General features: G+C 34.1%; 2 protein-coding genes across 3 annotated transcripts; both read left to right on the top strand.

Annotated features, from left to right (window-relative positions):
• Nucleotides 1-1,275: 1,275 nt before the first annotated feature.
• Nucleotides 1,276-7,079, top strand: LOC115722199 (probable E3 ubiquitin-protein ligase LUL4). Of its 2 annotated transcripts, XM_030651337.2 has the most exons (4): nucleotides 1,276-2,319; nucleotides 4,081-4,585; nucleotides 4,923-5,073; nucleotides 6,802-7,079. In XM_030651337.2, the coding sequence occupies exons 1-3, from the start codon at nucleotides 1,778-1,780 to the stop codon at nucleotides 5,034-5,036; spliced, it is 1,161 nt and encodes a 386-aa protein (XP_030507197.2). In that variant the 5' UTR covers nucleotides 1,276-1,777; the 3' UTR covers nucleotides 5,037-5,073; nucleotides 6,802-7,079. The 2 variants fall into 2 exon arrangements, with proteins under 2 accessions (XP_030507197.2, XP_030507196.2); XM_030651336.2 differs by lacking the exon at nucleotides 6,802-7,079 and having other exon boundaries at nucleotides 4,923-5,345.
• A 1,879-nt stretch (nucleotides 7,080-8,958) lies between these two features.
• Nucleotides 8,959-12,106, top strand: LOC115724140 (heavy metal-associated isoprenylated plant protein 33). Its single transcript, XM_030653608.2, has 3 exons — nucleotides 8,959-9,598; nucleotides 9,836-9,911; nucleotides 10,015-12,106. Exons 1-3 carry the CDS (start codon nucleotides 9,569-9,571, stop codon nucleotides 11,532-11,534), a joined length of 1,626 nt encoding a protein of 541 aa, XP_030509468.2. The 5' UTR covers nucleotides 8,959-9,568; the 3' UTR covers nucleotides 11,535-12,106.
• Nucleotides 12,107-15,491: the final 3,385 nt, after the last annotated feature.

Genomic DNA, 15,491 nt, shown 5'->3' on the forward strand with positions numbered 1-15,491 from the left:
TTTATTTACTTATTTGTTTTCAATTTTTAGCTCAAAAATAAGCAATTGCAAGAAAAAAGAGAGAAAGAATATAAAAGTGAATATAAATAAGTAATGATAAAGAAAGAGAAGAGGAATATAAAAATGTGTCTCTATTTGGCAGCCCACAATTAGAAAGATTACACTAATGGCACATTTACTATACATTAATTAGAATCAGAATAAATTAATGGAGAAATGTAACGGAATAAATGAAAAATAATCGGAATCAATATATGTAATATGTTGTTTACTAAATTTTTTTAGAAATGGAATAGTTGTGATTTATCTTGTTTACTTTATAAGGAAACGTAATCAGAATGCTTAAATTGACTAAATTGTCCTTTTGAGTTAAACTATATTATATGGTAGTTATTTTGCAAGACATATTTTAAAGGATAAAATTGTCATTATATATTTAATATTAAAAAATAAAATAAAAATAATAAAAATCCATTACCCTTATTTAATCAACTTCTCCCTTTCCTAATTTTAATAATGCAAGTAAACAAATATAAGGGAATGATTACCTTACTATTGATTCTCATTACTTATTAGTAAACATGCCATTAGAAAGCTAATAGGATTTAAGTATTAGGGGTGCACCAAATCATCTTTTTCAAGGGGTGAAACAGAAATTTGCTATATTATATACCACTATCATATAGGAATATTTTACAGTGTACCCCTTTTAAATAGATGTAGTGATGCATTCCTATTTATTTTAACATCTGAAATAGTTTTTTAGTCAAATTTTTTCTCATAGGCATGTACGTTATAGCTATTTAAGATATCTTGTAAAATTTTAAAAAATTTAACATGTCAAAAATAGGGTTCGCGTGATTATTTTATTTTATATACGTGTGAAATAGATTATTTGAACACTACTTTTTATAATGTAAATTATTCTAAATTTCTCAAAATTTTATAAGATATTTTAAATAACTATAACGTAAACGAATATAAAAAAATATTAGATTAAAAAAATTTTTTGGATGCCGAAATAACTAAAAGTGCTTCAATAAACCCCTTTTTAAGGAGGTACATTGTGGACTCTAACATATACACTACAATCTACTTGGTAGGATAAGTTTAATTATGCAAGTAGGGTATAGAGGAAATGGTGTGCATGTGAAAGAATCATGGTTATTTTTTTATTTATTTTTTTTGAAACAAGAATCATGGTTATTAGATTTAGATCAAACCAAATCTACTAGTAGTTGTAAAAACTAGTATAATTATAAATATCTAATTATTTTATTTAGTTTGAATTTTACAGCATGTACAAAATATCAAATCAATCTAATCAAACCCTCTTGAAGTTTGTCTAGCTATATTTGTTTGTTCTCTAAAGAGCATCTTAATTTAAACTCCATTCAAACACAATGTCTTTGTAATATAGTTTTAAGTCGATCTCTGTGGAAGAAATAAGAAAAGTATGTGAAGTTTAGCAGGGCATTTTGACCATTATTATTATTATTCTTTATTTATTATTTGACCAAGATAAGTGAAAGAGACACAAAACATTGGCTTACAAAACGACATGTCGTTGCGTTGGAAGTTAATTTAATTCTATTTACACACGCTGTTAACAACAATGTCAAGTCAAAGAAAAGTCAATGATTTCTGTTCTATTTTCTTCAGCCACAAACAAATGAAGCCTGTTCAACTCAATACCTTTCTTCTTCTTCTTCTTCTTCATCGTTCCAAATTTTCTTTTGTAAGGCTTTAACTCAATAAAATCTTCGATTTTTCTCAGATGGGTATTTCATGGAGTGGCCGAAGAAGAAACAACTACTTCCAAAACCCACCTCCAGTGCCGCCGCCGCTTCCCCCACCGCCACCATATTACTCAACGGAGCCTCATCCTCCTCCCCCTCCTCCGATGCCGCCGGCCCCGGGGAATAATTATGTCTTCGCCACTGCTACTTCATCTTCTTACCATGGTCCCCCGAACAGTCAATACGCACCCACGGGCCCGAACCCACCTCCTCCTGTTCACTCCCACTACTTCCCCGGCTCTTACGGTCAGTGCAATCACCCAAATACGATGATGGGTCGGTACAATTATCAGCCTTATTACGCAAATCAGCCCAATTGGTGGGCCCCGATTCGCCCTCCAATGGGTCAACTACCGCTCCCGCCTCAGGCTCCGCCGCCTCCCTTTGTGGAGCATCAGAATGCTAAGAAGGTCAGGAACGACGTGAATGTTCATAAGGACACGTTGCGCGTCGAGGTCGATGAGCAGAACCCTGATCACCACTTGCTCTCTTTTGTTTTTGATGCCTTATACGATGGAAGGTTAGCAAAGTCACTTTCTATTTTTCTTTTCTTTAAGGGTTTAAATTGTTGATTGCGTGTTGTTAAGGTTCAGGCCAGTGATGGGTTTTAGGTTGTTCGTTTGATTTATGTAAATGTAGTTTGATTCTTAAAATCATTGTTGATTAGAGGCATAGAGGAAATAATGACCAAACTAGTAAGCTCACTTAAGCAAAATATGACTGAATTTTGTTTACCTTGGTTGATTAGTGTTGGTTATGTGTGGTTGTGCTCCGGTAGTGATGGGTTTTGAGTGTTTTGTTTGATTTATAATTGGGTTTATGAAATTGTAGTTTGATTCATAAAGTCATTGTTGATTAGGAGCATAGAGGAAACAATGGTCTGAGCTAGTATGCTAACTATAGCAAAGTTTGAATTGAGTATGGTTATATTTGTGTTTTTAGTGTTGATAAATGTTATTTGAGGTTTATGGTTTTTAAGTGGTTGGTTGATTTACAATTGGGTGTATGACAATGTAGTTCCTAGAATCATTTTTGATAAGGAGCATAGAGGAGAAATGGCTCCAAACTTGTAAGCTCACTATAGCAAAATAGGAATTTAGCTGCGTTGGGTGTTAATCCTTGAAGTTGTGTGTGCTTTGTATTTTGTGAAGATTCGCATCACTATAGAGTGGGATATGTGGACTAGGTTCCTGTTCCTAGTTAATTGAATACTCTGGTTCTGCTGGAGTTTTAGTGCTTATCAGTGTTTCTGACTTTCTAGAGCAAAAGAAAGAAGACAGAAGAATAAATAGCTAATAATAGATGAAGTATATTAGATTAATCGAAACATATGCAGAAAATTAGTGGTTTAAATAATCCCTTCATATTGTGGTAAAATGGGTTGGAAATAACTAGTGGAGTTATTTACATATTAGATCAGTATATGAGTCTCTCGACTTACAATGCACTGATGTTTGGTGTGAAAGGAAATCGAGCTCATCCATTTGATTTTACCTGAGGATTTCATTTGGGAATGGGGATTGTGGGATGCTGCATAAGGCATGACAACAATAGCCAAAATTAGGGGAAGTTTTTTTTTTCCTCCCTCTTGTGGTTTTCCTTCCACCTTGGCTGAGAGAGTAGGTTTGTCATAATCTATTAATCTTGTTTCTTTGTTGGTGCTGCTGATGTCATGCACCTTCATGATGGTCTTTAGTGTTTGTTCCAGAGGTTTCTCGACCTACTCTTTATATAATAAATTTTCAGTTTAGTTCGCCACCATGCTAGAAAGATTCCTAAGGAGGTTCTACCCCGTGGAAACGGTGTTTAATGGAAATTTAGCTTTAGCTGGTCATGACTTATGACCAAGAAACGAGCAATTTTGCATGGTTGACGAATATAATTTAAACATATGACAGCGTAAGTGTAATATGCGAAAGCTTCATTTAATCCAGTGTGGACCCTTTATGTGCTGGTTCTTACTTAGATGGAATCATTTGTTACATGCATGAACTTCAATGTCCATGCTGCCTACTGGATGTTACATCCGTGTAATCCAATCCATGTATTGCAGTTATAGCATTTGGTAAGACTGAAGAATGCTATCATGCTAAACCCTTCATCTATAACTTGTAAGAGATAGTTCTAAGTCATGAGCTTATGCAATACCAACGGATAATTTGTTGAAATCATGTTGCCTTGTGTGATTTATGACGTGATTTGTAACATTTGCTCAAAGTACAACTGATTTTTCTCCTTAAAAGATTATTCTGTTTATCTGTTCATGTTTTCTGATTTGCAGCATTACCATCATATACTTTGCAAAGGAGGAATCAAACTGCAAGTTTGTTCCACAATCTCCTGATGCATTTATGCCTTTGACAATCTCCTTTCAAAAAGGAAGTGGCCAGAAATTTCGCCAGCCTTGTGGAACTGGCATAGACTTTGGCTTCTTTGAGTTGGATGACCTGTCAAAAGCATCACCAAAAGAAGACGTATTTCCTCTCGTGATATGTGCTGAAACACGCCCACCACCTCATTCAGATGGACATGTTAATGGTACATTGCAAGATGCATCACCAAATATGCAGATCACTCAAGCTGTGCTTGAGAAAAGAAATACAGAGTCCTTCCAAGTCAAAGTAATTAGACAAATACTATGGGTTGATGGAATCCGCTATGAGCTACGGGATATATTTGGAATAGCAAACTCATCGGCAGAAGGCTTTAAGGACACTGATGGGAAGGAGTGTGTAATTTGCATGACGGAACCTAAAGATACCTTTGTCTTACCTTGTCGACATATGGTAAGTTCCTCTTTGATTATTTTTAAGCTATTGAATGTTAATAATCAAATTTGAAAAGAGTTACTACAAATTAGTGGTTTTGCAATTGTAGCAGCTTGTAGATTACTTTCGAGAATAGAGATCAGAAAGTCTCAAGCTTTTTATGCTCAATCAATCTTTTAATACTGGATTGTTTTAAATTTGAATCCTGTGCTTGAGCTTGAGTCATCTGATCATGTTTTTACCCTCTATTGTCCTCTATTGGATGCCTTGTGTGATTTCTGCTAGTTCTCCAAGTACTCTTGGTCCTTAATTAATCAATGTTCCACTGATATGACGTGTTCTCTTTTTTTTGCAGTGTATGTGCAGTGACTGTGCGAAAGAGTTAAGACTTCAGACAAATAAATGCCCGATATGCCGCCAACCAATCGAGGAACTTGTAGGAATCAAAATAAACAACGATGACCAATGATAGAACTATTTCTCTCTAATACGAATTTCATTTTGTGGTATGATTTCCCCACCCCACCCCCAAAAAGGAAAAAAAAACTTGTGTGCAGCTTCACCCTTTTTTTCTTTATTGTATATTACCTCTAACTTTTCTTTGATATCATATGGCATGCAAATTCCATTGTTTTGATAGTCTTGACCTCTGTCTTTATACTTGTACAAATATAGAACTTGTATGCAATTCTCTTCTCTTTTTTCATAATGTATTTTTTCCCCCTATGTTAGAAAGCTGGAGGAAAGAATTATTTATACTAGAACTCTTCTTTAGCTACCTAATGTTCTTTTGAAATTGTCATTTTACTCTTTTGGGACTTAATGTTGCTACAACATTTAATTTTCTATGCTTATGCAGAGGATCAAGTCCGTTTTTTTTTGTTGCTTGAGACGAGCAATATATGCTCACTTAACAAAATATTAGAGAAGACATTGACTTGGGGGTATGGTTGATACCAACATAAAAGTTTGGGACTTAAAATGTGAAGACACTTAAGTATTGGGGACTAATGGGACCAATAAGTCTTCCTAATGCTAATACATGTTGGAGAGAATGAGGTAGTATAGAGAATCAGAAAACCAAGAAAGGGTCTTTAGGATTAGTAAAATGGATGAACATTCTAGTCTTAGGTAGATGTAATTTTTATTTTCTTTGGGGTAATAGCCGAAGAGCTGAGATGGAATATTTGCATCAGAAGTTAGCATCTAAGGGTGGGCAATCTTAAGCATCTATAAAGCTTGAGTGGGCCTTGATAGTGTATTAACTTTGAAAAGAAAGATAAAAGGCTTCTGTAATAGAACTAATTATTCTTCTTGGTATCTCTTTTACCATTCTTTACTTATGTTGCCTTTTCTCATTTTCTTGCTTCCCTTCTTAAGGCTTTTTTCATGTGCACATATCTATACTATATCTATACATTTACAAGTACTATCTTTATTATTATTGGTACAAAGATGGAAAACTTGTTTTCGTGTTCATATGATTGCACAGTGTGAGTGCAATGGATTCCTAACTTTTAAAACCCTCCAGTCCATGATGCAAGATCAGAAGATCTAAACTTGATAGCTCATTCCTCTTATGGTGAAACTTTGGGAGTAAATAATTTTGAACCATTACACTCCCAATCTCTATTCTTGTATTCAGCACAACAGAAAATTTTGACTGTTATTTGATTATGTGGGCAATGATCTCTTAGCCACAAAAATTCTTTGCTACATTTTTTTTTTATTATTACAACTGGATTTTGTTTCTCTTACATCTATGGAAAATGAGTCTGTCTCAATACTCATTGCTTGTCATGTACACAATGGCATTACCCAAATCATTACCTATAGTCATGTGATATGTGAAACAGCATGTATTCTATGATTTATTTCAACCTTATAAGCAAATGCATATTCACTTGGATATCTTTTCCTTTATTCTTTGGAAAATATTATTATTAATTTTAAAATGTATTCCCAAAACATTCATTATTTGTATATTAGCCAACATAGTTCAACATTGGCATGCCTTCTATATGTCATGGAAGAATTATGCTGTGTAGTACATGTGGAGTACCATGTGCATCAAATATTCAAGCTTGTGGTCCTAGATGAGTTAGAAAAGCCATGGAAGAAAAAAGACCCTTTTTTAATATTATTTATTTCACTTTAGTAGTTTTATTATGGAATAGAGTTTAGCTGAAATTGTGCAATGAATCACCAAAATGGGTTGGTTTTCTTTTTTTCAGGACAATAGAAGAAGGCTTGGAATAATTATGCAAAAACTAGTTTGTGAGAGTATGGAACACTACAAAAGATCATCCTATCATAGAGCTGTGCTTTCCTCTGTAGTCAAAACCTACTCCACTATCACCTCCATCATTAGTTTCCATTAAAGACTAAAATTTTAGAGCCATAACATGGAAAGACTGCAGATACCATAAGGGCATGCAAGCAATCCTGATCATGTTGATAAAGATAATAATAAATGAAACTCCTTAAAATGCACCTGTTTTTTACTATTTAATCACTGTCCAATATACATGTGGTGAAAATGTGAACCATTCCACTTAAATGGCAAAAGAGTTTTCATAGAAACCTCAAGTCTTTTTGTCTTAAAAGAAATTTACAGAGAAAAAAGTGATGTATTATGGAATACCATATATAGCTAGCTTGGCCTTTTGCTTGGATTCAAAATTACTAAGTGTTATATTTTTTAACAAGTCAATAAATTCCATGATTGACTAAACTGTCAAATTCTCCTTGTTACAAGCCAAGTCTAGTAAAAATAAAAAGAAGTAGAAAAGAAAAGTAATTGCTTCAAGTAAGAGATCTACTAAATTGTTATTAAATGAAGAAGCTTATTAAAAACCTAAACAGCTTTGCCAATTGAGCAAGTTAGAGCGAGGAAAGACATGTATTAGTAGGTCTCTTTGTCACAATTCAAACGTTCTTTGACAGATAAAGTGGCTTCTTCAAAGGGATAAAAGAGAACAAAGGGGAAAATTAGGCTTTTAAGAAGGAAAAACTAATAATTTGCTCAGAAAAAGAAGGGTCCAAGCTAGTGATTTTTTTTTTTCTTTGCCTTAGAAACGTGATTCTTCTTCATCATCTCTACAAAGGGGGGGCCAGAGACCATGCTTGAGGAAACTATCTTTAACACAATTTGCTCTTAAAAGCAAGGAATTGATCAAAACCAAAAGGACTTTATTAGTTCCTAATTTCACACCTTTAACTATTTCTTTTTACAAACCCATATAACCACCAACACTCAAAGATCTTTTTTTTTTGGTCACTGGTGATTGCTTCAAGAAAATTGAACTGTTAGGTTTGGAAGTTCTATAAAAAACTCTCGATTCCCTTGTTCCATTTTTATCTAGATTTCCATTTCAGCATACATAATGCAACTTCCAGTTTTCCACTTAGTGAGAACTTTAAGCCAAACTGGGCAACTTCTTTTCCAGAGAGGCATATAGTACTAATACTACATATATGTATAATTATATATTTATATGTACATAAATATTCAAGTGAAAAATAAATAATTGAACGGCTCATCTTGTATTTCTAAAAGTTACCTTCTTCCTAGTCAATCTTTATTGTTATGCTTTACACATAGTTACTAATAAATTTGTCAGTTCTGGCAATAGCATTTTAGAAACATAAGAAGTGATTTATTATTATTCTTTAAAAGTTTGATACAGATGTTGGTCATTTTATGAAATTTATAGAGTAGTCTATGAAGAAATTAAGAAATTATAGTGTACATATTTTATTGAGACATGCTATAAATAATTCTATGAAAAATAAAATAAACATTTTATTCTCTGAACTGTACAAAATATCTAGAAAGCAACAATAAGGTTAAGTAAATTGCACCTCAAGCTAAAAGGACTTGATGTTTTTATTTTCATTTATTTATTGTATTGGTAAAAATTAAAAATAAAATAGGAATGGTTAAATTGGTAATTTAGGCAAGACAGTGTATAGGAGTTAAAAGTACCAAAAGAGTATAAAATTAAATATTTTTTTCAGGCCACCCAACAAAGGTCCCCAATAAATGGCACTATTTATTGTACACATCTAATTTGGGGAGAAAAATCTGACAGAGTTCATTCATATCTGCTCATAATAATTATCAAAGATAAAAGAAAAACAATAAAACAAAAGAGCACTCACCATGATCATATTCAACAATCTTACTACCCTTTTTTAACCCCTACCAAAAGAAAAAAAAAATAAAAAAAAAGACAATGGTAAGAAAAAATCTAAAGCCAAGTGAAGTCAAGCCAGACTACAAGGTGTCCAAAAGCTAAATCTGAAGCTTTGAGCCAAGCCATGTGAAGATAATTTTTTTTTTCTTTTTATTTTTTATTTAATTTTTTTGGGCTTGCATTGTATGTATCACAGTAAGTCACAAGACTCTATATAAGTTTATTTATTTATTTTTATTTTTTTTAAAAGTTAACGGCTTGTTAAAGGACCAAAATAACATAAAAGGACCAAAATAAAGAGAGAAGCCTTGAAACCTTGAAGAGTTTATATTTCTTTCTTATTTTTTTTCTTCCTTCTCTTCTCTGCCAGTGCTCCTTGCACTTTGTTTTAGCCCTTTATCCTCTCTCTCTCTCTCTTACCCTGAAATAGAGGAAGCAGAGTCACACAGAAGAGTTTAATGTCCAACCCACCGCTTCTTGCTTTCATTTTCTCTCTCCAAGACTGAACCTTGTTGTTGGGGTCTCAACTTTCTCTGCTCAGTGACTCAGAACTCAGTTGTTTTCTCTCATTTTCTCAGTGATTCTTAGCTAAAGGAAAAGGAAAGTCACCAAAACAAAGAAAGAAAAAGAACAGAGAAGAGCCATTTTGTTTGTGAAGGAGACTCATTTTTCTCTCAACTCATATTCTCTCTGTTTCAGCTATTTCTTGTCTTTAGAGATCTACCACCAACCAACTCTTATTTCATTTTCTCTTTTCTTATTCTCTTGTACCTTTGTGTTTGGTGCATTTTGAGTTGTAACTATGAGTAAAGAAGAGTTTTTGAAGATCCAGGTACTCTCTCTCTCTCTCTCACACTCTACTGTTCTTTTTTTTTTTGCTCATCTTGAACTGAAAAAGTGTTGCCATTAATTTCCCATTATTATTTTTTCCTTTTAAGTTTCCTATGACAGACATATCAATGCACTTTTAATCTTAGCTTAGCTAAATATTTTTTCTTTTGTTTCTCTTTCTGAATAATAATATCTCTTCACTCTTGTTTTTTGCACCTTGGATTACTTATTCACGCAGAAATGTGTCCTCAAAGTGAATATACACTGTGATGGTTGTAAGCATAAGGTCAAGAAAATCTTACAGAAAATTGATGGTACACTCACTTCCATTTAACATTTATATTATTGTACTTTTTTTTTTCTTTTGTTGTTTTGTATGGTTTTTAAAACATCTTTCTTTCTTTCTTTTTTTTTAAGGTGTTTTTACCACCGACATAGACGCAGACCAGGGAAAGGTGACGGTCTCAGGCAATGTTGACCCTGCCGTTCTCATTAAAAAGCTTGCAAAATCTGGTAAACATGCTGAGCTGTGGGGTGCCCCAAAACCAAATAACCAAAACAATCAGAACCAGAACCAACTGGCTAATCAGCTCAAGAACATGCAAATTGATAATGGCAAGGGTGGAAACAAGCCTCAAAAGGGTGGAAATAACAACAATAACCAGCCTCAAAAGGGAGGACAGAATGGTAATCAACAACCCCAGCAGCAACAGCAACAGCTGCAGCAGCAGCAAATGCTTCAACAGCAGCTCCAGCAGCAACAACAGCTCCAGCAACACCTTCAGCAGCTTCAGAACATGAAAGGGTTAGATCTAAAGCTTCCTCAATTGAAAGGCATGCCAATGCCTCAACCTAATAATAACAACAAAGGACAGAACCCAAATCAGAAGGCTGTCAAGTTCAGTGAGCCGCTAGAGGAAGACGAATTCAGTGATGATGACTATGACTATGATGATGATGATTACGAGGATGAAGATTTTGATGATGAAATGGATGATATGCCACCTCATCCTCTTGCCAAGAACATGAACATGAAGATGCCTCCCGGTATGCCTCCTGGTATGTTGAGTGGTATGATGAATGGAAATAATCCCCATGCCCAGCAAATGATGAACCAAAATGCTCAGAAGGGTGGAAATGCAGGTGGGAATGGCAAAAAAGGAGGTAGTGGTGGTGGAGGTGGCCCTATACCTGTTCAGATCAATGTCCCCGGCGGTGGTGGTGGACCAATGGACGGTAAAAATGGAGGCAAGAAGGGTGGCGGTGGCCAAAATCCTGCTGCCGGAGGTAAAAATGGAGGTAAGCCTCAAGATGGCAAAAATGGGGGCGGAGGTGGAGGAAACAAAAACGTTAACGGCGGAGGTGGCGGTGGCGGCGGTAATAATTTAAACGGTGGTAAAAAGGGTGGTGGTGGTCTTGATGGGGCTCAAGTTCAAGCTATGAACAAAGGGTTTCAACACATGGGTCCTGGAGGCCCTGTTCCTCATCCTCAAGCCATGGCCGGAGGTGGTGGTGGTGGTGGTGGTGGTGGTAACATGAATATGAACATGGCCATGAGCCAAATGGGTCAAATGGGCAACATCCCAGTCGGCCAAATGGGTCCAATCCCTGCCGTTCAAGGACTACCGGCGGCAGCCATGAACGGTGCCGGAGCTGGGTATTTCCAAGGAGCTGGGCCAGAGGTCATGCCCGGTAATCCTTACCACCAACAACAACAACAACAGCATCAACAGCAGCAGTACTTAGCGGCTGTTATGAATCAGCAACGGGCCATGGCCGGAAACGACAGGTTTCAGCCCATGATGTACGCCAGGCCACCGCCGGCGGTTAATTACATGCCGGCACCGTACCCTTACCCACCGCCGCCACAATATCAAGATCCCAATTATGCTCACTTCTTCAGTGATGAGAACACTTCAAGTTGCAATGTCATGTGAAAGTAATTAAGGTTTTTTTTTTATTATTATTAAAAAAAAAAAGAAAGGAAGAACAAAGTTTGACCAAAAGCACTTTGATCTGCTGCTGACGTGGGTTAATTTGATTGGTTTGTGATATGGTGTTCCTGGTCTCTGGGTTCTCTACTTCTTCAGTCATAGTTACAAGTACTAGAAAAAAGAGGAAGGGTAAAAGAAAAAAAAAAGTCTGATGATGCCATAATATTATACATGGAAATGGGTTTTTTCTTCTCATTTTCTTTTCTTAGTTTTTTTATTTACATTTTCTCCTTAAATCTCTCTTTTCTTTAATCCTAATATAATTAGGAGTTTAATTATCTATAGAGGGGAAGTACTTCATATATTAGTATAATAATATATTAAAGCTTTTTAGGGAAGAATGAGATGTAAGTGGTGGGGGGCAAAGAGAGACAGTGCTCTGGGCTTTTTCTCTGTTTTATGAAAGATGTTTATATGTGTTCATATGTTTGCAAAAGCAGAAAAAAAAAAATAAGATATGAAAAAAAAAAGAGAGAGAAGGAAGCCCATCTCTACTGCCTATTTCTTTCCCAAAAGTCTTGATATTTTATATGTATAATTTTTAATTCCTATGCATAATGTGCACTGATTTTTGTTCTTATTAAATTTGCATTTTCACCCACTTCCCTGTTTTAGTGGTTTTTTTCAATGCACATTATGTTTACTTCGAAATCATAGATGTTTGTGTGGTGGGACTCACTAACAATGAGTAGGGCAAGTGGTGGGCCCACCCCACCATTGTTCACAAACTGTTTGTTTGGTTTTGTGAATTGTGTAGTTCTATGATAAAAAATGGTTTATTTATCCAAGACCATGGATAGGGTGAAATAGTTAAGTGAGTACTACTATTACTATTACTAACATTTTGGTTTTGAAGTCATGGAAAAGAAAGAAAAGAAAAGTACTCACTGAGTCAGATTTAGACATTGATAGAGGCCAAATCGTTTAAATATATTTTCTCAATCTCTATACTCTCTGCTGTGTAGTAAGTAATAAGAAAAATCAAACAAAAACCGTAGAGCGTGTTGACAATGACTAGCTAACTACTTAAATTTCGAAAAATCTAACGGCGTTGACACTTTGACACTAGTTTCTGGTAGGGTCTAGTCTTATCAACCAAAAGGGTATCAGATAAATTTTTCATGAAAAAAAAAAAAGACCCCACATTTCACATGGGATTCGTCACATGATGATCATCATGATAATGGGCCTCATCTAAATCCATCCATATGGACTAATCAGGACAGTGATTGATGCTCTGGGCTCCACTCCACTGTAAGGCTGTATGTACCTTCTCAAAAGTACTTCTCTGTTTCTTCAGCTTCTTCACCCTACGATTTCACATAATTATACACATATATGTATTGTTTTAATTAATACTGTAACGGATGGACACACTAGATTTGCAGTTTCATTGGGCCAATCTCAGCTTTGGATTTTAAAGCACAACACTGGCTTTTGCCTTTGATAACACTCTTCACTCTTCTTCTGTTTTTTCTGGGTATTTATTATTATTATCAAAAGAATCGTAGACTTTTTTATTTTATTTTATTTGTTTTTATATTTTGAGTTTTGAGTGTCTGCTTACGCCAACTTGTGTGGTGTTTCAGGCACTCTATTCTACCAGGGTTTTGCTGCACGGGTGTGCTTCTGCTGATACAACATTTAATGTGAGTAGCTCGAGATCCAATATTTGCTCTCTTTGGGGTTGTTTGGTAACGAGGTTAATGTTGTCCCCAAACATTATAATAAGTTACTCTTATCATTAATTGGAATAAGGATATGAAATGTAATGTAGTGATTAGTGAGTGTGTAAAGGGTTTTGATTTTTTTGAAACTGTTACAATCTACTAACTATTTTTGCCAAATGGCGACCATGCAAGGTAGACAAGTGGGAAGAGGACGAAGAAGAAGAAAATGAGAAATGGTTTTGGTTTTGGTGGTGAGAAGAAAGAAAAGAAGAGAAGAAGAGAATCAAAATCACATGGGATAGCTGCCTCTTCTTCTGTGGTTGGGATAAGGTTAATTTTTGGGGGTTATGGGTTGAAGGGGAGGATTTTGGATGTATTTGCCTCATCAAAATTGAATTTTGACAGAGGCACAGACCCATATAAACCTAACAGCACTAAACTCTCTCTCTAAAATTAAAAAAAAAAAGTACAAATAAAAAATAATAATGGTTTTTGGCATGACCCATTTTGATTGCTAGACAAATTATTCGTGACAAAGTGACATTTTCCTTTTCTTTTTTTTTTTCTTTTCTTTCACTTGAGAGTTAACTCAACAAGTACATTTTAATATTTTACCTTCATTCCTTTTAATTTTATTCATATCATTAACTAACTCATAAAGAAATGTTCTACTTACCAATTATATATAGGTTACAACAATTTAGCTGGGAGATAGGTAAGCATTTATTACTTTTAACCATACCAAGTAGGTACATTGTGCCATGTGTGTGAGTGTGAATATAGTAATAACAATACACTTTTATTAGATAATAAACTAGTATATCACACATTGACATCCAATTTTATATATTGAATTTTCATGTCACGTTCAGCATCACTAGCTGTGTGCGGTTATATATACATAATATTATTATATATATATAAATGTGGAAAAAAGAGAATAAACAAATTCATGCAGGCAGACAGAGCACGTAGTCGGTGGTGCACTCCCATAATAACACAAATTTTCTCACTTACAATTATACTTCAAAACCTTTTTAGCCTATTCAATATATATTATATAAAATATGAAAAATATACTGGTTTATGAATTTTAAATATACTATATACATAGCTTTTTCTGCATAACTTTAGCCCTATTTTAGGGGAGAAAATCAGAGTTTTTTTGACACAAAAGTGTTTGTTCAACATATACTGTGGGTGGGTGATAGAGAAAAAAATCAAAGAAAAGAGAAGAGTGAAGTTAATCTTGAAGAAAAAGACAGAAGCTATTTATATACATCACCTTTATTTTTATTTAGTTTATTTATAAATATTTATTTTGTCTAAAACATTTTTTTTGTTTTGTTTTTGTTTTTGCCTTTTAGACCATTAACTTTGACTAGGGATTACAAAAAAACCTGAACTTTCATGCTGCCTCTTCTTTAAGTTGTATTGGCTCCACTTGATTCACCCTACTTTTGGTGGTTCCCAACCCAACATTGTATTCCAATTTCTCCAATCATTTTAGCCACAAACAAATTACTTCATTCTTGCTTCTTTTTTTTTTCAATATAAATATATATATATAATATTAAAATATTTTTACAATACACCTTGAAATGATGCATTTTCTATTTTTTTTTAGCATCTGAGAGAATATCTTTCTTCGGACTTTGCTTCCTCTTCTTTCTATGATCGTTTACGTTATAGTTATTTAAAATATCTTGTAAAATTTTGAGAAAAATTCAAAAAAATTTAACAAGCTAAAAACAGGGTTCAAAAGTATATAAACAAATCCCTTTGGTGCATTGTAAGAATTTTTCTATATATTATATATAATATATTCTAACTATTTAAAAGACTACACTTTTACACATTGGATGAACTCAATGGCCTCATACCAAAAATATATGAATATTGAATCCTATTCAAAACTTCTATGTTTATATTTAAATTGATCATGTCACTCTTTTAGAAATGGGTACATAATTTAACTTCCAAAGTTTTTTTTTTTTTGGGTAAGGAAATTTAACTTCCTAAGTTGGAAAAGAATGGGTTCTCTTATAATCTTTGCTTCTTTTATTAATATGTCTTGTAATACATTATTTTGCTTATTGTTATTATTATATTTTAATAAAAAAGGCATTACATAGTCCAATGAATCTGTTTCCTTTTATTTTTAGGTTCTTACTGAACCTGATAGATACTATTTTGGTTCATTTTCACATGAAGACTTTTTTCTTTTACA

This window comes from Cannabis sativa, chromosome 9 (assembly GCF_029168945.1).
Source record: "Cannabis sativa cultivar Pink pepper isolate KNU-18-1 chromosome 9, ASM2916894v1, whole genome shotgun sequence".
NCBI classification, from domain to species: domain Eukaryota; kingdom Viridiplantae; phylum Streptophyta; class Magnoliopsida; order Rosales; family Cannabaceae; genus Cannabis; species Cannabis sativa.

Bases quoted from the DNA above. Each gene is read 5' to 3' on its own strand.
- LOC115722199 (XM_030651337.2), top strand. From the start codon at position 1,778: ATGGGTATTTCATGGAGTGGCCGAAGAAGAAACAACTACTTCCAAAAC. The intron at 2,320-4,080 runs GTTAGCAAAGTC...TCTGATTTGCAG, and splicing joins GATGCCTTATACGATGGAAG to CATTACCATCATATACTTTG. The intron at 4,586-4,922 runs GTAAGTTCCTCT...TTTTTTTTGCAG, and splicing joins TCTTACCTTGTCGACATATG to TGTATGTGCAGTGACTGTGC.
- LOC115724140 (XM_030653608.2), top strand. From the start codon at position 9,569: ATGAGTAAAGAAGAGTTTTTGAAGATCCAG. The intron at 9,599-9,835 runs GTACTCTCTCTC...TTATTCACGCAG, and splicing joins AAGAGTTTTTGAAGATCCAG to AAATGTGTCCTCAAAGTGAA. The intron at 9,912-10,014 runs GTACACTCACTT...TTTTTTTTTAAG, and splicing joins AATCTTACAGAAAATTGATG to GTGTTTTTACCACCGACATA.